The following is a 23,200-nucleotide window of genomic DNA, read 5'->3' as shown; positions in this document are numbered from 1 at the left end:
AACATCTTTCTATGTTAGTATTGTGATTAAGATTTAAGATGCTATGTTGAAACATGAACTTGCAATCATTTGTATCCCATGCTCAACAAAAATAATAAAAGGCTTAATTATTTACTTCCCATCTCAATCCTTTACATTTAAATGTAAAAAGTAGGACAAGCAAGACGAGCCATTCTGAAAACTTATTGCATAAACACACCAGAATCAGAGAGCCAAGGAATGCTATCTCTTTACGTAACCAGGTAAACACACCAGAATCATAGACCGATGTTTTCTATCCTTCACTTTCTCTCAGTCCTCATCAATCTCATCTCGTTCCTGTTCTTTATTCGAATCCCTTTCTCTATCAAGGTTCACTTTCCATGTCCATTTCTCTCTCTTTCCCTATCCTTGTCTCTCTCATTGTTCCTTTCCCCACTTGCCTCTGTTCTATGCTCAGACTTGGATAGTATGGACTCTTCTCTTGGGATCATCATCACCCTTTTTGGATTCCTCCAAGATGTCAAGGGCACGTTTTACCATTGAATTCTTGGACTCGCCTGATTCTGAATTAATCAACTTGGAAGCTTCTTTGGGAGTGACAGTACCATTATTAGCTGATGGGCCGCTATGCAAAATTTCCTGCAAAATAACAATTGTCCACATCAATAATATAATTTCATTTTGTTATTTGGAGGGAGTCCTACAATCAATTAACATCATCCAATAATGAGTAGAACTTCTGCTCTTGTCATCGTTAACCTTTCTCTAGGCACAGACATAGCTGGCAGATATAGTGGTTCACCAAAAAGAGCAGCTCAACAATTCACCTGTTTTTTTTATTTTTTTTTATTTTTTTCATTTTCTATTAGTATTTTATTTTATTTTTTTTTTTTTTTGGAGAAAATATCAAAGTAACATATGCCCTACAAGGGTTGAAGGATTCTAACTGCAAGGCAACACACTACCAAGTCGGGGCATGAATCCCTCAAGGTTTGCTCACCAGAAAAAAGAAAATGGAATAAGAAATTCCAAGTTGAAGCAGTCAAGAGTATTGTAATAATTTTGCAAATCATTTAAAATGTTAGAGGTTATTTGAGTCTTATATAAAATTCGGGAAGTTTTCCTTGCTAACAATATCTTAGTATAAGAAGTTCTTATACTTCTAAATTTTCTAGTTTCCTTAATTTACAATTTAATTCGATTAGAAGTTCCCTACTCTTCTTCATTTACTTCATTTGCTTTCTCCATTCTTTCTGTACAACTGAAAAAAGGTAAAACCATATTCCATCTTTTAATTGATGATAGGTACTTACCATAGGGTTGTCTACTATTATACCTACTTGGGACTCTTTAAAGTTTTTATAAAATTCTCTATTTGCCAATTTAAAAATGGAACTCAAATCCCAGAATCACAAAATAACAGTAGATACAAACTAACTATTTACATGGATGAATCCAAACACATATTTGTTATATTTATATACTCTATTGTGAATGTACCTATCATTTGCAAGATTCCAAGCTTCTTGCCTCAATTCTGGAGGAGTTTTTAGGGTGGCAATTTAGTTTGATGTGAATTTATGAGAATGCTCCACATGACAAATAAAACCCATCTCTTTCAAAATGTGTCTTTCAGTTCTGCTCAAATTAGTCTTCAATTCAGCATATTTCTATTAACAAAAAGCAAAGATAAGCATATGCTTTAGGAAGAAAACACATCAGGCCTTCTAATAAATAGCATATACATTCCTAGACATTTGTAACCAATATAGATTCATAACCTTAGAAAATGGGTCCAAGTGCACAACAGGTAAGTACTCCTTCCTGTATTCCATTATGTGGAAAACAATGAGGATTTGCCTTGCTTTTCGAGGGTTTTCCTCCAATTTTGATGCTAGCCAAACATAACTGGAAGCAACTCTCTACCAAAAAAAAAAAAAAACAGAGAATTAGGTCCAAACCAGTACTAGATTAAGAAAAAATAAAGAAGAAAGCATAGAGATATAGCATTGTTCTCAGTTTGAGCTACAACTCAAAAAATGTAAATCAAACTTTCAAATTTTAGAAATTCCATTACTTGATATCCAAGAAAGCAAAGACCTTTAAAAAATCCAAAATGTCTGGTTTAGTGGAGGTGAGTTTCCCAAAATTTTTAGGAAACCAGAACATAAATAAAGGATTCAAAATTTATTTTTAGCAAATTAGAAACTGGAAGATAGTTAGGAGGAGGGATAAACCTTTACATTGAAACGGACAAATTACTTCTTGCAGTAGCGATGGAACAAAACTTGGCCAGTGGCCATTACTGCTTGAGGTCTAACATGATAAGATTAAGGTAAACAAACAAATAAAAAATAAGAGATATAAGAATTGTATGTACCAATTGCATTTCTATTAAAAAAATAATAAGAACAATATAACAACATAAAGTCTCAGTAAAATGTTGCTTTTTTGGATGAGATCGCAACCATAAATTCTAAGGGTTGTTTCAGTTGCTTCATTTATACCATCTTTCCTGGAAGGTGAGTTCTTTAGTTGCTCATCAGTTATGTAGAATATGTCAATTGCTGTGTAAATCATAGTGGACAACTGAGATGGGCAACCTCAAATAAACTGTCACAAAGAACCCATCAAATTTCAATATTTCAATATAAACAATTACATATAAATTGATGAAAACAGAAAAATAGGGGGTGGATGGGGAGGGAACCTGTGATTATTTTGCCAAATAATGTCAAAAACTCACTATAACTCAAATATAACAAGCAATAATTTAACCAAAAATGGGGTTCCTTTCTTAGTTGCTCTTGGTTTTTTAATTCAAACAAATTTTCCTTAAAAGTACATTTAAAAATTTTGACCAGTTCGGACCAAGAAATATCCACTCAACTGTGCTACAACTATTTGGCTTGGTTAAGACAAGTTTCTAAAATTTTTGGAAACCAAAAACAACTTAGAGCTTAAAATTCAAAATTCAGCAAGTGTTTCTTTTCTTGGAAACCAAACAAAGGAATCCCAAAACAGATTTTAGTTGAACTTTAGGATGACAAAATAATTCATTAATTAATGAAATAATGTGCATCCAAGAGTATAAATTGAAAAGACAAGAAAATTGCAAACTCGTGATCTAGATAAAACCATATCAAATAAACACCACAAAGAAAGAACAATAGGTATTCTGATAACAATTATTTAAAAGAAAAGAAAGAACGAAAGAAAAACATGTATACAATTTATAAGCACCAATATACCTCCCATTTTGTGTGTTGCAATCAGAGGTTCATTGTGCAAATTCTAGGTTCCAATTGGGATTTTAGGGATTTCGTTTTTGAATTGCAAATTTCACAAAGGGCTTTCAATTTTCGAGATCAAAGAAACTTTAGGGTTTAATCAAGAGCAAACTAAGACAATCCAAATAGGAACAAAATCAATAAGAAGAAAAGTAAATAATTTTAGCAAATAGAAAAGGGAAGTCACAGACTCACATGTTGGAAGGAGGACATTCTGGGAGAGTTGTGGCGAACATAGTGCCTTGCCAGCTTCGATGTGTTTCGTGGCTGTAAACAATCGTAGAGGGACGACGGTGGTTGAGTTATGATGGCAGGTAGCAGCTAGATGTCAGTAGAAGACGGTGAAGAAAAAGAGCGGAGGAAAGTTGAAGGCAGAAGAAGCAATCGAAATTAAAAGGGGAACTTGTGTTAACGTGGATGCTGACATGGAGATTGGGTAAGGGCAATTTGGAAAAAAAAAAAACAAGTCAGCACAAAGCGAACAAAAAATATATTATTTTTCACATTAATAGCTAAATATCATATTTTCAACTCTTGGGTTATTAAAACCCAATTATTCCCGAATGGCTGGCCCAAAATACAAGTTTCCCGCTTTTCTATGTATGTGTCCACTGTCCAACCCAAGGCACCCATGTGCTTGTGTGTGTGTGTGGAGGATCAATAATAATATTATATGTTAATTTGTCTCATTAATTATGTCACCAGCTTAATCCATCAAATCAAGACCATCAAGTTGATGTTGGGACAGGTAATTCCACCCATCAAGTTGCACCAAGCATTGCTCCCAACTTAGGTAACCATCCCATATACCTGATGCCGGAACAAGTACACAATTCTACCATGAAGGTGTAGCAAGCGTTACTCCCAACTTATGTAGACATGAAACATTTAGACTCTATACTATCAAGAAGCATGAGAAAGGAGGTTAATGAGTAATTTGGTGCTTTTAATCTTACATAGACTGATATGTTTGATTTCAAAATGATATGCCAACTGGTCATAAGATGTTACTTGGATGTCAAGAAAATTTGGATAGAGGTTGTTAGGGCTAATGAAAAGCAATTTCATCTCTCTCAAATGTTAAAAGGAATTAATATTGACTATCTTTTGTAACAATACTTGGATTGAATTGAAGATTCAGACCTTTTTCAGAGAGTTTTGTTTAAATAGAATAACATTAGCATGGAGTGATTTGAGGGTAAATAGACAACCTAATTCAAAGTTCTATAAATTTGTATGGAAAATTAAGTTGGACTCTTTTTTAGAACAATTTCAAAAAATTAATTTATGAATTTTGGGCCTATTTTTGTTTTTTGAAAAATTCAAAGAAAAATAAAAGTGAAAGAAAATGGAGAGAGAAGATGGAAGAAAAAAAAATGTAAATAAATATTTTATTTTTTATATGTATCTTTAAACTTATTTCATTTATTTATTTTTATTTTTTTTATAAATATTAAATAATTTAAAGACATAAGTTTTTAATTAATTTTAATTATATTTTATTTTCTTTCTAACTAGTTTTCTATGATAAATTAAGCATGATGTATTTGGATGGGAAAAAAGTGGATGAAAAATGAAAACAAGGAGGTACAACCACCAAAAGATGAGTTTCTTTTGTGAGAAGGTAGTAGCTGGCCCATTTTCTGTCTATTTTTGAGTATTGGTTGTGTACATTTTGCTTTCTAAACTCTAGGGATTTTCAACTTCCCTTCACTTTCAAAATTATAATAATTTGGTTTTAAATTTTTTTAAGAATATTCACTGTACACTCTTTTGGACTCTTGACCCAAATAAGGATATAATAGTTACTCAAATGAAATTAAATTCCAAATATAAGGTTTTAACTGTTGTTATCAACTACACGACACGTTCACCACTCTGATGTGGTCCAACACCTTGACCACGTCCTCCACCATCTCTCACTTCCACTGCGGTTAAGGAGCATGTTCTACAAACTGCTCATAGTGTGGCAAATCAGAAGCAACGTGGTATGATGGAAAGCCACAGTTATATAGATCTCTCATGGTCCCGAACTCGTCTCGCTGCTTTTTTCTTCAATAGTACACCATCTCATAAAAGATATCAGAGTTTGGAAATTTGAGACTTCACCAACTATAATTTACAAACAATGGCTGGAGGTAAGTATGATCCTAAATTTTTTCAGAAATGATATTTATGGCAGAAGTTTCGTATGCTTGAATTGAATATATTGCATGTAAATTCTTTAATTTGGTATCAGAGCAATTTGAATCTTGCCTCTAGCTTGGTAATGTTTTGCACTAGATTTGCTTAGTTAGTGGTTTCTTTTCTGGATGTAAGATACAATTATACAATATGTTTTTGATAGAAGCATCCATAAGTTGATCTCTTAAAACACTCCATAAATTGAAATACCTTGCTTGTTGACCAGAAAAATAATAGATAACAGAACAAATATTTAGAACCCATTTGATGGAGTCTCGGCAAGCCCGTTTCAGCCAGATTTGGTTGGTGATTGAGTGATTTTCAGAAGACATAGTGCTTTTAGTTTCTCTTTTAATCAAACTTTATATATTCATAATTTGACCGGGAGTAATGACATGGGTCCAAGTTCATATATTGGTCCTGTTCTTCCTCCCAAAAGCAAGCTTCATTTTCTTTGAAGTGTCTAAGTTTTCTATTGCTCTTCCCTCTGCATCTACTGAGTGGCTTGCGGACTCTTAAAGAAGTTGGGCGTTGAGGAGTAGGATGGTGGAGTCGGGGTTGCACTCCGACGGAACCACCCTTCCCACTTGTGTTGGCCATTGACTCCGCCACGGCCGACCATGTTGATCTGCCTGGAGAGTATAGAGGTTGTCTGCTAGTGTTGCAGGCTGTCGGAAAATGTCGCGTTAAAATCGATGCTTTCCGCGCTAGTTGTAATGCCGATCGAGGTCAAGGAAAACCCAAAATATCGAGCTGATTGTAACTATGAGTAACCCAAAACCTTCCCAGAGCGTTGTCAAGCCTGTATCATTAAGTTGCAGGTTGTTTCGAGGCCGAGCACGGTGCTGCTGTGAGGAAAGGTGTCGTTTAATAGGAGCATTCAGTCTCCGCCTACCTGTGCGTGGGTGTTGAACCCATGCACCTTGCGGTGGTGCCGATTCGAAGGAAGGCCGCCGCGCGTGGAAGCACCGTGTAAGGCTGGCCTGGATGGTGATGCAAGTGGCTTGAAGGGCACCGTGTGAGGCTGTTCTTGCATGTGTTGTAGGCGACTCCATGGCTAGCTGGTGATGGTGTAGTCCACGTGGGTGGCGGCGAGCACGTCGCTACCGGTGATGAGTCAGTCCACAGGGTGGTGGAAATTTAGGATGGTAGGTTCGGTGCAAGTGTAATTAATTTGTTGAACCTAGAGAGATTGGGTTCCACTATTGTTTTGGGCCTTGACATAAGTGGCTTTTGGACCCATTAAGCTCAATGCATGGCAGTGGCCCATTTTACAAAATTAAGGGGCTTAAAGTATTGGGCCATGGGATAATTGTTAAATTTGGGCTAGTTTAGGCACTTATGGCCCGTTTGAAATAATTTTGTTGGGTTTAGGCACCCATTCATAATCTGAAACCTTTTAAATTATTTTTTAAATTATCATGTAATTTTTATACATGCAAAATAAATTATTTTATTATAATTTATATATTTTTATGTGTAAAGTTGTAGTTCAATTACATGCAATTGTTGCCTAAATTTGTGTTAGATATATTAAATTTATATCATATAGTTTTAATGTCTAGTGAACCATATAATTTTAAATAATTAAGGAATAGCCACAACATCTTTAATTATATAAAATTATATATTAAGTAAATAAGGATCACATTATGGACATTAATTATAATTAATTATATAAATATAACGATTTTACCCCACAAGGATTTCATTATGTTTATATAATTAATTAGGATAAAATACTAAAATTAATTTTTCCTAATTTACCCATAGGAGTTAGGAAGAATTAATTTTATAGGTTTATCATAAAGCTTATAGATAGAAAATATCAAACTATATTCATAATAAATTTTATAAATTCAGTAAAATAGTTTGATAAAGTTTATCATAAAGATAATGAATCTGATTGAATTAAAGATTTGGCCAACATGCAATTTTTAATAAAATTAGATTCAATTTTTAAGCGTGTTCTATATGAATTTAAATTAAAACCTCAAATTTTAATAAGCTTGTAATATTTTTGTGCAGTTTTACCCAGCATATCTGATATTCCTTGTGAAGTTCCCGAACTTAGGGGAGATAACTTTAAGATATGGAAGGAGAGAATTCTTCTTCAATTAGGGTGCATGGACATAGACTATGCCATAAGGAAAGATGAACCACATAAGATCACTGATACCAGCACACCTGATGAAATTCTATTGTACGAACACTGGGAGAAATCTAATCGCCTCAGCATGATGTACATTAAGACAAAAATTAGTGCTGGTATACGTGGTTCAATTGAGCAACATGAAAATGTCCGCGAATTGCTAAAGGCTATTGATGAGCAATTCATCACTTCAGATAAAGCCTTAGCAAACACCCTAATTATGAAGTTCACATCCCTGAAGCTCACCAGTATAAGAGGTGTACACGAACACATCATGGAGATGAGAGACATAGTGGCTCAATAAAAGAAGCTCGAGGTAGGAATGTCTGAATCATTCTTGGTGCACTTTATCCTTAACACTCTTCCGCCTCAGTATGGACCTTTCAAAATCTCTTACAACACACATAAGGATAAGTGGTCTATCAATGAATTGATGACCATGTGTGTTCAAGAGGAAGGAAGGTTAATGATGGAACAAGGAGAAAGTGCCATGTTGGTGATGCAAAAGAAAAAAAAGAAAGGACACGTGAAGAAGAAATGTCTTGAGAAGAAAGGTAACCTTACCTCATTTGTTTGTTCTGAATCTTATATGGTTAATGTAAATACCAACACATGGTGGATTGATTCTGGATCTAAAATCCACATTTCAAATTCCTTGCAGAGTATGCAAAACCTAAGGAAGCCAGTGAGAAGTGAGCAATTCATCTTATCCGGAAACAAGATGGGCTCGCATGTGGAAGCAATAGGGATATGTTACTTAACTTTAAATGGTGGTTTTGTTTTGGAATTGCAAAGGACCTTTTATGTACCAAGTTTCTCATGAAACTTGATTTCAGTTTCTAGACTTGTACCGTTTGGATATTTCTTTCATTTTTCAGAAACATCTTTCAGTTTGATTTATAAATCTGATTGTGTTAGGAATGGTATTTTGTCTGATGGTCTTTATCACATATTCTTACAAAATGATACCACTCATAATTCATTACATGTCCAAAGTGACATTAAGAAATGTGTTGTTAATGAGGATTCCTTTATATTGTGGCACTGGAGATTAGGTCATATCTCTATAGATAGAATCAAAAGGTTGGTGAATGATGGGGTACTTAGTACTTTAGATTTTATTGACTTTGAGACTTGTGTGGACTGCATTAAGGGAAAACAGACTAACAAGTCAAATAGAGGTGCTACTAGGAGTTCCGCCATATTAGAGATCATACATACTGATATATGTAGTCTTGACATGGACTCTCATGGTCAGAAATACTTCATCTCTTTCATAAATGATTTCTCACGATACATGTATCTCTACATACTTCATAACAAAAATGAAGCATTAGATGTCTTTAAGGTTTTCAAGGCACAAGTAGAGAAACAATGTGGTAAACAAATTAAGATCGTGAGATTAGATAGAATGTGGAGAATATTATAGAAGATACTTGGAAGATGGACAAGCACCTGGGCCATTTGCGAAGTTTCTTCAAGAGCATGAGATTGTTGCCCAATACACCATGCCTGGTTCTCCAGACCAAAATGGTGTAACAAAAAGAAGAAACAGAACTTTATTGGAGATGGTGAGGAGTATGCTTAGCAGCTCAAAACTTCCTAAAGTCTTGTAGGCTGAAGCACTTAAGATAGTAGTGTATATATTAAATCGAGTTCCAACTAAGACTGTCCCAAAAACGCCATTTGAGTTATGGAAATGTTGGAAATCGAGTTTGCGACATATGCGTGTTTGGGGATGCTTGTTTGAAATGAGAATTTATAATCCACAAGAGAAGAAACTGGACCCAAGGACTATTAGTGGGTATTTCATTGGATATGTTGAAAAGTCTACGGGGTACAGATTTTACTGTCCATCTCACAGCACTAGGATTGTGGAATCAAGAAATGCTAAATTTCTTGAATATGACTTGGTCAGTGGGAGCGATCAATTCAGAAACATAGTTTCTGATATTGATTATACAGAGTTTCAACCTTCCACTTCGAGTGATAGATTGTTTATTGGTCATCACACCCCTCAAGTTCAAATGGGTGTAGAACGAACAATCGCTGAAGTTCAACCGGTCATTGAAGTTCCACAAGCTGTTGACAACATTACAGTAGATCAGGTTGATCAGGAGTTGCCTGACACTTCTAGACAACAAGTTGAACCTTATACTTCCTTAGAAGATATTGGTGCAACCTTAAAAAGGTCTACTCGAACTAAGAGGTCAGCAATTCTTAGTGATTATGTAGTGTATCTACAAGAATCTAACTACAATATAGGAGCCGAGTATGATCCAAATAATTTTCACGAGCCATGAGTTGCAAAGAATCAAAATTGTGGTATAATGCCATGAAGGAAGAGATGAGTTCCATGAGGTGCAATGATGTTTGGGATCTTGTTGAGTTGCCTAATGGTGCAAAAACCATTAGTTGTAAATGGGTTTTTAAGACAAAGAAAGACTTATTAGGCAACATTGAAAGATACAAGGCCAGACTTGTTGCAAAGGGGTTCACTAAAAAAATATGAATCGATTACATGTAAACCTTTTCTCCTGTATCTAAGAAAGATTCCTTGCGCATTATATTGGCATTAGTAGCCGACTTTGATTTGGAATTGCAACAAATGGATATGAAAACAACATTTCTTAATGGAGAGCTAGAGGAGGAGGTTTATATGAAACAACCTAAAGGATTCCCCTCTAGTGATGGTTAGCAATTGGTTTGCAAGCTCAAGAAATCCATATATGGTTTAAAACAAGCATCTCACCAATGGTATTTAAAATTCCATAACATAGTTTCTTCATTTGGTTTTGTAGAAAATGTTATGGATCAATGCATATACCTTAAGGTCATGAGAGTAAAGTTTGTTTTCTTGTTTTATACGTGGATGACATCTTACTTGCAACCAATGATAAGGGTTTACTTCATGAGGTGAAACAATTCATCTCTAAAAATTTTGACACAAAGGATATGGGTGAGGCATCTTCTGTCATTGGCATTAAGATTCATAGAGACAGATTTCAAGGTATCTTAGGTCTATCTCAGGAAACCTATATCAATAAAGTTTTAGAGAGATTTCGGATGAAGGATTGTTCACCTAGTGTTTCCCCTATAGTGAAGGGTGATAGGTTCAATCTGAACCAATGCCCGAAAAACGATCTTGAAATGGAACAAATGAAGAACATTCCATATGCTTATGCAATTGGAAGTCTGATGCATGCTCAGGTCTGCACAAGGCTTGACATTGTATTTGCTGTTGGAATGTTAGGACGATATCAGAGTAACCTAGGTTCGGACCACTAGAAAGCTGCAAAGAAAGTGATGAGGTATTTTCAAGGAACCAAAGATTACAAGCTTATGTATAGACGGACAAGAAATTTAGAGGTTGTTGGCTACTCAGATTTAGACTTTGCTGATTGTGTTGATTCACGCAAATCAACATCTAAATACATTTTTGTATTGGCCGGTGGAGCTATATCTTATATGAGCGTTAAGCAGACCTTGACTGCTACTTCTACTATGGAAGCTGAGTTCATATCCTGTTTTGAAGCTACTTCACATGGTGTATGACTTAAGAGTTTCATTTTCGGGCTTAGAATTATGGATTCAATTTCTAGGCCATTGAGTATATATTGCGACAATTCAACTGCAGTCTTTATGGCAAAGAACAATAAAAGTGGAAGTCTAAGCAAGCACATCGACATTAAGTATCTAGCCATAAGAGAACGTGTTAAAGAAAATAAAGTGGTTATTGAGCACATTAGCACTGAATTGATGACCGTTGATTCTTTGACTAAGGACATGCCACCGTTGAAATTCAAGAATCATGTACTGAACATGAGACTTAGTTCCCTTATGTAGTTTCTATTGTACAAACTCTTATTATGATGTTTTCTCATATTAATGTGCACTTTTATTTAATTTTGAGAAAATTCAACTTCATTGGACCAAGAATGAACATAGGGTTTATTCATTAAGTAATAGTGCCACATAAAGAATAATGTTAAGAAATGAATACACTGTAATACATGGAAGGTAACACTTGTTATATAGAGGACTTATCGTTATGATTCATGTATTTGTTACTTAATGCAGATAATTGATGGACTAAGATAGGACATTAGGTTAAAGGTGTGGACCAAGTGGGAGAATGTTATCAGCTACATGTTCACACACGTTTACCACTCTGATGTGATCCAACACCTCGACCACGTCCTCCACCATCTCTCACTTCCACTACGGTTAAGGAGCATGTTCTACAAACTGCTCATAGTGTGGCAAATTAGAAGCAACGTGGTATGATGAGAAGCCACAGTTATATAGATCTCTCATGGTCCCGAACTCATCTCTCTGCTTTTTCCTTCAGTAATACACCATCTCATAAGAGAGATCAGAGTTTGGAAATCTGAGACTTCACCAACTACAATTTACAAACTATGGCTGGAGGTAAGTATGATCCTAAATTTTTTCAGAAATGATTTTTATGGCAGAAGTTTCATATGCTTGGATTGAATATATAGCATGTAAATTCTTTCAACAGTCACCAAATGTAAAGCATGTGAATTTTTTGGTAAGTAAAATAAACATCATGCATGTAAGAAAAATATATATAGAGTAGTAATATTAAGTAATTCTAGGAGAGGGCCACAGTGAGAGGAGCATGTACACATAAGTAACTTAACCTTCTTGACTATTTTTAGAGTGATGGGCCCACTTTAAATAGCATTGTCTCAAAACTTAATTCTTGGCTAGGGTGTCTCAATCAATTTTGACTTTCATTTCCCTTTGGCTAGATATGTAATATAATTGGTTGGTAGGTTGAATGGAAAGGGAATGGTAAGGATATATATATATATATATATATATATATAAAACATGATATTTCAAAGTAAGATTAATTTGATTCACATCCTACTTAGTATAAATACATTAAACTTTCATTGATTTTATATTTCGTTAGCTAATACCTTGTAGAGGTATTTCATGTATAAAATTTATTTTAAAAAAAAATTATTAAACACATTTATCTAAAATCCTTTTTATTCAAATCTCTTAAAAAAATAATTTTATAAATAAAATAAATTTATTAAGGTGCTAACTGACCAAATTTGAAATCAGTGATGATTAGATGTATTTATACCAAACTTGAAGAGATAGTGAAATTTAACTTTTTATAATATTATATTCAATAGAACATATTATACTACATTCATATTTATTTTATACAAGATGTCCAATTGTATATGTTATATATAATGGTTACATTATATCGTGTATTTCAACATTCAATATTGTTTTAAATAAAAAAATATATATTATACCAATGTATTCTATAATTTATAATTTAATAAGTAATTTGTTATCTGTTTGTTAATAATATTGATGATTACAATATTTAAAATTTATTAATGAAAATTATATTATGTTATTAGATATTTAAAAATATTTTGTATTTGAAAAGTTAAATATTTACACAATGCCTCATGTAAATAAAAATATATTGTTTAAGTAAAGTAATCAAATTTTTATGTAATAATATAATTTTACATGATTAAAATTATTAAAAAAAATATTGTCACTTTTTAACAATATTTTCAGAACCAGATCGGATATTGAATCGAAAAAGTTACCGGTTCATGATTCACTCGTCGGACCGATGGTTGAACCGTAGTCAAACCAGTGAGGTTATAAATATATATTTTATATTTTATTAAAATTAAAAAATTTAAAATATATAATTAAAAATTAAATAATATTTATAATATTATTTATTCATTTTTATATAAATATATTAATGGTTTAAATTTATTAAACAAAATATATACAATATTTAAATATGAAAATATATTCAAAATGGTAAAAAAAAAGTCATATTTAAATATGAAAACAAATTGAAAATGAAAAAAAATGTGATTTATATATATATATATATATATTATTTTTTGAAATAGCCTATGTAGTTGTTTTGTGTTAATTATTAACACAAATAAGGATGGAACATAGTGGAGTAGTTATTCTCATAATGAGCTTGTGGTTCGTGGTTCAAACGCAGCCTTTTAAATCCCTTTACCTTATCCCACATCTCTTGAGAGCTACCTTAGTAGAAAAAAATTAATATCTTATTTAATACTTTTTCTTAACTTCAAAATTTTAGTTATAAAAATAAAATTAATTAGTCTAGTTATCTGGTTTTTTCCTATTCAGTTAGTAGTATATATATATATTTTTTATTTTTATATCTAAATAGGTAAAATAATATAATATATATTCTATCACATTAAGAGTGCTCAATTGGGGTACACATGTATGGTACATGTCATATGACTATCAAGAAATGGGAAGAGAGAAAAGCAGAGAAGCAACAATAGAACTTGCACTAGACTACACTTGTATTGTTGATGAACCCAAAACAATCATCTAACTGGGCAGCCTTTCTTCCAACCAAACAAATAAGGATCTCAATATATTTCCTTTAGTTTTTGTGTTGGCTTTTGCAAAACTACCCCAACCCCCATCCAAAGTAAAGGTTGATTATGCCAGGGAAGCGTGTAACAGGTTTAGGAATGGTTTGTATGCCTACTTTTCTATTACTATTCTTTTTTTTTTCTTTTTTTAATGTTGTCTTCTTTTTGTTTTGTCTACCTTGTGCACTCTTATTTTCTTGCTATGTCTTACTTTCTTCAGGATAGAATGCGTAAGAATTTGGAATGCTTTTCTATTTTGAACTTTGGTTTTGGAAGTAAACATTTATAGACCTCACCAGAAAGAGCTTTTCACTAATTTGTTTTGCCATTGCCATCTCACAGATTAACCTTGCAGCAAACACTGCGGTTAAAGTTCTTGAAAGGCTAAACCTTCTATCACCACAGGAACTAAAAGCTAGTTTTGATGATCGATTTCACAAATTTATGTCTTCGATACAAAAACCAGAATTCAACTTGTTTGCCATCAAAGGAAATTCGACTTTGCATGCTACTGATTCCTCCTCACATCCACATGCAGGAAGCAGTGAGTCACAAATGGCTAGTACAACTTAAGTTTACAAATTTGTGTAACACAATATCAGTTTTGTCTTGTATTGGATTGATATTGAGCATGTATACGGTTTTGATTATTTGGTATTGGTTATTATAATGATGGGGATGGTGAATCTAATTTTGATAGTGTCTTCTATCTCAAATGATGGTTGAAGGGTCTGTATTTATTGGATCAGATTCTTTATTAGTTAAATTTGTAAATCCCAATGGCATGAACTTAAAGTATCACCATACATTCAATATCAATTCTTCTACTTGTATGAGGTATTCCAGAATGGGTTATTTGACTTGGCAATGAATCTCAGTTATTAAGAATGTACAAGTTAGAGAAACCATTGAAGCACTTAGTTTTTCTTAGAAAGAAATGGCTGATTGATTTTCGGAGTTAATTGTTGTATTTTGGATTCTTTTCTTGGATCTTAACTTTTCCCCTATTCTTTGAAAATGTGTACCATTTCAGCTGGAGTTCTTCTATTTTGGATCTCCCCTGATCTTTCCCAATGATCTCACATGTGGTTCATGTTATTTTTGTTTATTTATTTACTTATTTACTTAAAAGATTCTGTGGACCTTATAGTTGAATTCATGTCTTTTATTTTCTTTTTATTTTTTTTCTAACATTATATAAAAGATTTAGAAGAAAACTAATACAGACACAGAAGCAAATTATGGTGGTGATCTCCTTTGTAGGTGTTTGATTGATGTGTTTCTTAATTTGCTTTATGGGAAATGAGACTGTCAAGTTTCTCTAAGAGAAGGGGCTTCCCTCTACTCTTGCTCTCTTGGAGAACTTTATTTTAATGTTATTATCTTTTTTCCTAAAGTAGATGGGATCCTAAGTTTGAATAGCTTGTAAGGTGGAATGGTGCCTTTCTTCTGATGTGATCTAATTTTCCAGTAGAAGTTCATCAAAGGATAACTGTTGCCACAAACATACAGCTGGGTACCGAGTTAGAGTCCACAGGTATCAGAAGGGTGCCTGGGGACCTTGTAGAGAGTTTGTCATTTGGTAGTTGAAGTAGCCCGGCTATGTGTCTACTACCATTGAATTACCAAGGATTTGGATCAGAACTTGTAGAGAGTTGCAAGGACTTGCGTCACTCTTTTTTGATCCTTTTGCCTGACACCCTTTGTATACTTTTTGTGTAATTTAGTGCACATCTTTTGTAGTTCATTTTGTGTATTTTTATTCTTCAATATATATATATATATATATATATATATATATATATATATATATATATATATATGTATATATATATATATATGTATGTATGTATTTCTTACATGCTTTTCAAAAGAGTTAGGAAGTGTGCTTAATCCAGGTAACTCATTTAGCACATGAGGCTGGGGGCATTATTTTGTTTCTTAGCAAGAGGTCATCTCTCTCTCAAAAGACTACAAAATTTCAAACATATATGTAATAAAAAATATATGTTACAAAATATCTCTATTTCTTGTTAGAGAAATGCCAAAAAAAAAAAAAAAAAAAAATCTTAGGAACTCCTTTCTTACTCTACTTTATACTAATTCAACATTTATAATGTCATTACTTATAATTTAGAATAATGGTTTTTTTAGTACTTAATTTTCAATTTTATCAAACACTAGTATTAAAATTATGATGTATTTACACTTATTATAAGAAAAGAAATATATATATAAAAAAAATGGGTTAAACAAGTTGAGTAATGAAACTTGGACATGACTAAGCCCTATAAACATTCCTCACAATTCAAGTATTAAAATGTAGTCATATTAGTATATTTTATTTAAATTCCTTTTATTATTCAACATATTTTCCCTTCTTTTAGTGATATGAAATAGGTGCATTAAATGTTTCATGAGACAAAAATAATAAGAACAAGATAAAAATGACCTTATAAATAATTTAAAATAGGTGCATAAAAATGGTCATCAAACAAAATAATGTTTGGATTTAACAAAATGATTTTTGCAGTTTAGGTTTAAGAGATTTTAAACTAGAGCTATCAAAGATAGAATTTAACGATACTAGTCGAGATTATGGTAACATTTTTTTTATAGTATTTGGATTATGATCGACTACATTTGTAATTAAATATTGAATATATCTCTTTTCATACGACACTACGAAATAATTTGCAACATAATTAAAACACAATAAAAGAATTTAAGCTAGTTTGTTCACTATGCATATGATCTTAATAGATAATTTATCAATGTGTCAAAGTCATTCTTAAAAGCACTTGTGAATAACTTCAAATAAATAAAATTATTCATACCTAAAAATATACAAATTCAAATCCACAATTCAAATTATCCATGCTTAAAAACATACAAATTAAAATCCACAATCCAAACAAAGAGTCTCTTTTATGGTATTCTCATTCTGGTTCAATATTGCATCTCTGCCACCACTTCCAATTCCAGGACCAATAGTTAGTCATGTTTCCTCAGCATCCTGACCAATGACAACGATTAGTCATGGTTCCACGAGTATATCATAATGTCATCTTTAAAAATAAAGAAAAGTAAGATCAAAATAAATATTAACCCATGCTTATAAGATAATTGTGCAATTTGAAAAACATATGATAATCGTTTGGCCTACCAATTCATAAATCAAGCTCTAAATAAAAATTTAAGTTAATTCAAACAAAAATTTTGGCCTACCAAAATAGCTATTGTAATATGATCTTTCTTTTTAAATTCAATAATTCATTCCGAAGATAAAGCTTTGATAGGGTACTAAGATATTTATTAGAAAAAATAAAGGAGTTTTAAACTTAGACCTAAGAATATGGGATCTCCAAATTTTGTAAAATTTTGGGATAATTAAAAACAAATAAATTAAAATAAAAGCAAAAAAATAAAAAATAAAAAGAGAAGAAAAAATAGAACCTATTTGAATGACTTGACCATCTAATCCCATATCAAACTTCATATTCTTCCAAGCATGTAATCATATTAAAAATTATCGTAAATATTTTAATATTCAATAAAACCAAAGACTGAGAAGACATGCCTTGCTAAGTAGAGTTTGAAACTAGAGATGTCTTCATTTTTTCTGATTTGATTTCTCTGCATAAGAACCTTTTTATTTTATTGTAATGACTTAATAACACAAATAGAATCTCATAATTTTTAATATATTGTAATGACTAAATAAAATAAAAAAATATAAATATAAAATGAGAAGCATATAAGTTATATGTTTCAAACTATTTCGATATGGCCTCAAAGCAGTGGTGAAGTAGATGGGTAGGGGCAAATTAAGTTAAAAAAAAAAAACACGCAAAAATTAAAAAGAAACATGAATTGTAATAAACATACAAAATTTTTTATATTCCATGATCATTTAACAAAATATGTGATTACCTATATTAGTTATGAAACAAAAAATAAAAAATAAAAAATGGAAAAAAAGAAACGTTTTAATTATTGATACTCATTGTGAAAGAAAAAAACTATGAAATATGAAATGATTAAAAAAAAAAGTTGATAATTTTTAAATTTTATTTAAAAATTAATAAAAATTCAAGCAATATTTTCAAAGGATTTTTTTTTTTTAAAGAAAGCAAGAAATGTGATCATAAGTTTTTAAAATTTTTACATTTTTTAGCAAAACTTTAAAAATTCAATAATTTTAGAAATAAATTTTAAGAATCTTTTAAATAATTAAATTGATAAAATTTTATTCAAAACTTGTTTCTAACAATATAATATAAATGTAGCACCATCATTATCAATAGTAAATTAGTTGCCACATGAATAATCCTAAAAACTTAGGTATTTTAAAAATCTTAAGAGTCAACCAAAACAACCTACCACTAACAAAATTGTTTAATAAAACATAAATTATTTAAATAAAATTAAAATTTATCAACAATTAAGTAGAATATAATCTAAATAATCTATCTAGTATATTTTTTTTTCTCTCATACAAAATGATTTTCTTTTTCTTTTTTCTCATATAAAAATCATTTTCTTAGGAGCTGAACAAAGCTTGTACTTTTGATTTTTATTTTTTAAAATTCCTAAATAAATAAAAAGATATTTTGCGCCAAGCCCACCGGCCCTAAGTCATGCTCTCACCTTTTAGGTTGTTTACAGATGGATCCCATAATCAATGTATCATAATTGTTAAGCTCTACACATATAATTTTACCCTCTAAATTGCATGACTTCCTTTTAAATTCAATAATCTACTCCAAGTAATAAGTTCTAAAACATTTTTTTAGGAAAGAAAAAGAACAAAAAAATAAAAATAAATAAATAAAAAATCAGTCACTAGGATATGATTTTAAAAGTTATCCAGATATTTCTCTTTTCACTAATTCCATCTAATAAATAAAAAAGAGAGAAGACATACCTTGCTAGGGTTTAAATAAAGCTTTGATCTTTTGGAAACTAGAGAATCTTTAATCTCTTGGCTGGGTGATCTTCTCTGTCACCAAGGCTTCCTCTTGACGGCTGAGTGCAATGGATCTGATCTTGGGCGTACAACAGATGTATCCCACAGCTTTTCAATTTAAAGCATGTGTTAGTGCGACACGTAAAAGAGCCACCACCGATTGGAGTGTGGAAGTGAGCCTTAAAGTTGTTCCACCGACTGGATCGATACTCACGGGGAATTTTAATCTGAGGGAAATACGTCACCCAAATTGCTGGATCTGATGTGCTACCACTGCAGTAGCGGTCGTATTTGTGGCCATATGATAAATCCCTAATCCGGTAGGTTTTACATTCAGAATAAAACAATATATTGTGCAGTTGTTCAGATTGATCACCATGGGATATCGTCAATTCACAATGTGCAATACCACCTCTTGTTGTCTCACATTCATCATCATCAAGGGGAACATGATGGAAGAATAGAACAAATCCCAAGAAGTTGTTATCTTCATACCAATTCATTGGGAGCTCTATTCTTACTTCACACCCCATTCTCTGATGGCTTACCCACTCTGGTATTCCACTACTTCCTGGAATGACAAATGTCCTCCGCGTCGACTGTAGAAAAAATGTCACGTAAATCTCATGTTTTTTTTTAAAAAAAAATATTATAAAAACTAAATAAATAATTCTGCCATGAAACTGATACCTGAATTGCTGATTTGAAGTATTTGAGCAGATAAGACCAAAGTGGACTTGAGAAAGTTACAGTTTCTAGGCATGGACAACCATGTGCCTCCATCTCTGTTAAACTTGATGGAAGCTCTCCAATTTCTTCAAGCGTCGGGCAGTGATTCATGTAAAGGGTTTGGAGCTTCAAAAGTTGAGTGATGCCAGCGGGTATGCAACGAATATGGTTTTCACTTACATCTAAAGATATCAGTGAGGATAAGCACCATAAATCACTGGGGATTTCTCCCTCCATCAGATTGCAACCACCTAGATCTAATTTCAATAGGCAACACCGTAGGCTTCTCAAATTGTCAGGCAAGTTATGGAGCTCTGTACAGTTACGAACACGAAGATATGTAAGACGTGTCAAACTACCAATGCTATTGGGAAGAGCCGCAAGGTTCTTACAATTGATCAATTCCAAGGAATCAAGACCTCTCAGGTGTTCAATTGATGATGGCAGCTCTGTTATGCCCGTTTCACGTAACAAAAGGCGTTTTAATTGTTCCATATCCTCCGTGATCTCTGAAAAAGCCTCTAGATTTGAACAACCATCGATAACAAGGTCTTTAAGGGATTTCAACCCACATATGTCTGGAAGACTTCTCAAGTTTCTACAATTTTCCAAATTTAATTGATGAAGTCCAGTGAGATGACCTATTGAGCAGGGTAATCCTTTAATAGCAGTTTCATCTAGAAAAAGAGCCCATGGATTTCCCATATTTTTTTGGATCTCAGGAAGCCTCTCAAGATTTGAGCAACCACCGAGGTCAAGAGTTTCAAGGTCCTGCAAGCACCCAATGCTATTTGGGAGTTCCTTAATAGCAGTCTCATCTAAATAAAGCCTCTTCAAACATTTCATATTCCCTCTTATCTCCGGGAATTTCTCAAATTTTGAGCAATTTGAGAGGTCAAGAGTTTCAAGAGATTCCAAACATCCAATGCTGCCTGGGAGTTCCTTAATACCACTTTCACATAAATTTAGATGCCATAAATGTCTCATATTGGTAAATACATCTGAAAATTTCTCAAACTTTGAACATTTTTCAACAGAAAGCCTTTGGAGAGAGGTCAAGGACCCAATACTATTTGGGAGTTCCTTAATAGCAGTCTCATCTAAATAAAGCCTCTTCAAACATTTCATATTCCCTCTTATCTCCAGGAATTTCTCAAATTTTGAGCAATTTGAGAGGTCAAGAGTTTCAAGAGATTCCAAATAGCCAATGTTGTCTGGGAGTTCTTTAATACCACTTTCACATAGATAAAGCTTCCTCAAAAATTTCATATTCCCATAGATCTTAGGAAATTTTTCAAAGTTTGAACAATTTGAGAGATTAAGGACTTCAAGAGATTCAAACTTCAATGCTATTTGGTAAACTTTGGAGCTGCTCACATCCTCTTAAATTCAAGTAAGTCAACCATTTGAGATCGTCAATAGATGAATGAAGTTCACGCAAACTTGTACAACCTTCAAGATCCAGTCTTTCCAAATTCGGCATGCTTGAGAATTTTGGCATTTTGACAAGCTGTTTTGAGTTACTTAAATCAATGCCCTTTAGTTTTCCAAGACACTGTAACAAAAGACATTCTTTTAATAAAAAAAAAATTTCTTCTACTTGAAAATTATTAAAAAGAAAAGAACATTAAATAATGATCATACCTTATTCCCTTCCCAAAGCCTTTTTATGTTGCTAGACTTCAAGTTGATTTCAATAAGCTCCCCTCCATAAAACCTTGAAGGTAAAGACCTCAATGTGCATCTTTGCCAATGAAGATATCTCAAATTATGAGGAAATTCAAAGTCTTTAGGAAGATGCACTTTATACTCCTCTCTTGTCAAACCATCATGATCATTGCAATAGATTTTAAGCAACCTAAGTTTCTTCATCTTAGCAAACACTTTTGTATTGAACCGTATTTCTTTTGATCTAGACAAGTCCAAAGATATGGTTTGAATATTTTTCATCCCCTGGAAAAACAATAATGAAAAATAAGGGAACAACACAAGATAAAAATCTTAACTACAATTATATAGACTATTAACCACTAAAAAAATTGATTATAAATATTTAAATAACTATATTTAGGCATTTAATTCATACCTCTTGTCTAGAAAATGCATCATAAATATCATCAGCATCCCACAATCTACTCCATTTGTGGGGGTCTCCAGGACGTTCTTCACGAACAATTGCCCAACCCATTTCTTGTATCAAGCCATGCATTTGTACGACGTTGCCAAAGATAGTTACTAGACATCTATCACAAAGATCTTTTATGTTGATTGTTGGATCTAAGTTGCAACCGTCTAATATTCTTGACACGAAATCTTCGCATTCACCCTTGAAAAAACATGCAATGTCCAAGAAAACCTCTTTTTGAGGATTATCAAGCACATCAAAACTTATTCTAAGCACATCATTAATTTTCTTGTTAGGGTTTTTTTTCAATTTATTCAATTTATTGTTCTCAAAGAATGCTAGCTTTGAGACTATGTTTGATTCCTGGAAAGTAATTAGGAAAGGAAAAAAAATGTTAAAAAAAATGGTTTTCTCATGTTTGGTTTCACATTTAAAAATACAAAAAAAAAAAAAAAATTAAATATAACTAAAATTAGTTAGAATTTTCCCTCGAATTTTCCCTCGAATTTTCCCTCAAATTTTCCAAGAACCAAACATAGCTTAAGCGTTTAATTCAATGAAATCGATTTGATGATTTATGTATGAAACCCTAGAATAGTTCTTAAGATGAATTAGGTTTTTGAATGTTTTGAGAATCAAATATGAAAGAGTGCAACCGTTTGTATGAAATCTAATATGTTATTCCAAGTTAGGATTCAGTCTCAAACATTGATGACATGATTTAAAGCTTGAGGGAACTCTTATTACAAATTGAAAACTAAACTCTCATTCATCAAACTGTTTGTTATACATGACATAATAGGAACTCTTCTCATAGTTCATTTGTATGAATCAATTTGCATTATCCCTATTCCAGCCCTTCATCTTTTCCAAAACATAGCATACTAACTTCTTAATACAACCAACACATGATGAATTTTAATGGAATTGAATACAACCCGAATGAAGATCTTCATACTACAAGTCGCACATCAACTTCTTCCCTCACTTTGGGCACACTCAACTGAAGTTGAAAAGTATTTTCAGAAGGGATGAAGTGCACAACTCAGTAGATGGAATGTTTCTATTTTGAATTTTTAGCAATGAATAACTAAAGGGTGTTTTAGTAGGTATGCACAATCTACAACATAACATAAGCATCATTGACAACGTAAGCATTATGAATTGTGCATTCCTAAAGCAATTGTACTACCTCTATTACATCCCCATTTGGATCTTCTCATGGTATATTTTGGGTCTCACCCGAGGGCATAATGGATCACTACCAATATTTAGAATACGTTAGACAGTGATATAGGAAGTGTTTATAGATTTTAATAT

General features: G+C 32.4%; 4 protein-coding genes across 14 annotated transcripts in view; all 4 read right to left on the bottom strand.

Moving 5' to 3' along the window:
- LOC117906443 (disease resistance protein RPV1-like) overlaps positions 1-23,200 on the bottom strand; it is a 35,960-nt gene that overhangs the window by 7,786 nt on the left and 4,974 nt on the right. The gene's annotated exons all lie outside the window — the stretch shown is intronic.
- LOC117906449 lies at positions 75-3,637 on the bottom strand. Of its 9 annotated transcripts, none has more exons than XR_004649820.1 (5): positions 3,468-3,637; positions 2,220-2,595; positions 1,764-1,904; positions 1,483-1,652; positions 75-621 (listed from the first exon to the last, which is right to left on the bottom strand). XR_004649820.1 is itself a non-coding variant. In XM_034819470.1 (3 exons), the coding sequence occupies exons 1-3, from the start codon at positions 3,483-3,485 to the stop codon at positions 436-438; spliced, it is 345 nt and encodes a 114-aa protein (XP_034675361.1). In that variant the 5' UTR covers positions 3,486-3,636; the 3' UTR covers positions 75-435. The 9 variants fall into 9 exon arrangements, 1 of the variants encoding a protein (XP_034675361.1); XR_004649821.1 differs by having other exon boundaries at positions 1,483-1,620; XR_004649815.1 differs by lacking the exon at positions 1,483-1,652 and having other exon boundaries at positions 2,220-2,298; positions 2,490-2,595.
- Positions 16,908-21,102, bottom strand: LOC117906446 (disease resistance protein RPV1-like). Of its 3 annotated transcripts, none has more exons than XM_034819468.1 (3): positions 19,717-21,102; positions 18,985-19,625; positions 16,908-17,073 (listed from the first exon to the last, which is right to left on the bottom strand). In XM_034819468.1, exons 1-2 carry the CDS (start codon positions 21,022-21,024, stop codon positions 19,023-19,025), a joined length of 1,911 nt encoding a protein of 636 aa, XP_034675359.1. In that variant the 5' UTR covers positions 21,025-21,102; the 3' UTR covers positions 16,908-17,073; positions 18,985-19,022. The 3 variants fall into 3 exon arrangements, with proteins under 3 accessions (XP_034675359.1, XP_034675358.1, XP_034675357.1); XM_034819467.1 differs by lacking the exon at positions 16,908-17,073 and adding an exon at positions 17,681-17,693; XM_034819466.1 differs by lacking the exon at positions 16,908-17,073 and adding an exon at positions 17,683-17,705.
- Positions 21,042-22,193, bottom strand: LOC117906447 (disease resistance protein RPV1-like). Its single transcript, XM_034819469.1, has 3 exons — positions 21,842-22,193; positions 21,400-21,708; positions 21,042-21,310 (listed from the first exon to the last, which is right to left on the bottom strand). Exons 1-3 carry the CDS (start codon positions 21,962-21,964, stop codon positions 21,092-21,094), a joined length of 651 nt encoding a protein of 216 aa, XP_034675360.1. The 5' UTR covers positions 21,965-22,193; the 3' UTR covers positions 21,042-21,091.

This window comes from Vitis riparia, chromosome 18, assembly GCF_004353265.1.
Source record: "Vitis riparia cultivar Riparia Gloire de Montpellier isolate 1030 chromosome 18, EGFV_Vit.rip_1.0, whole genome shotgun sequence".
NCBI lineage: Eukaryota > Viridiplantae > Streptophyta > Magnoliopsida > Vitales > Vitaceae > Vitis > Vitis riparia.
Note: the sequence above shows the minus strand (reverse complement) of the source record. Positions and strands in the feature narration are given on the sequence as shown.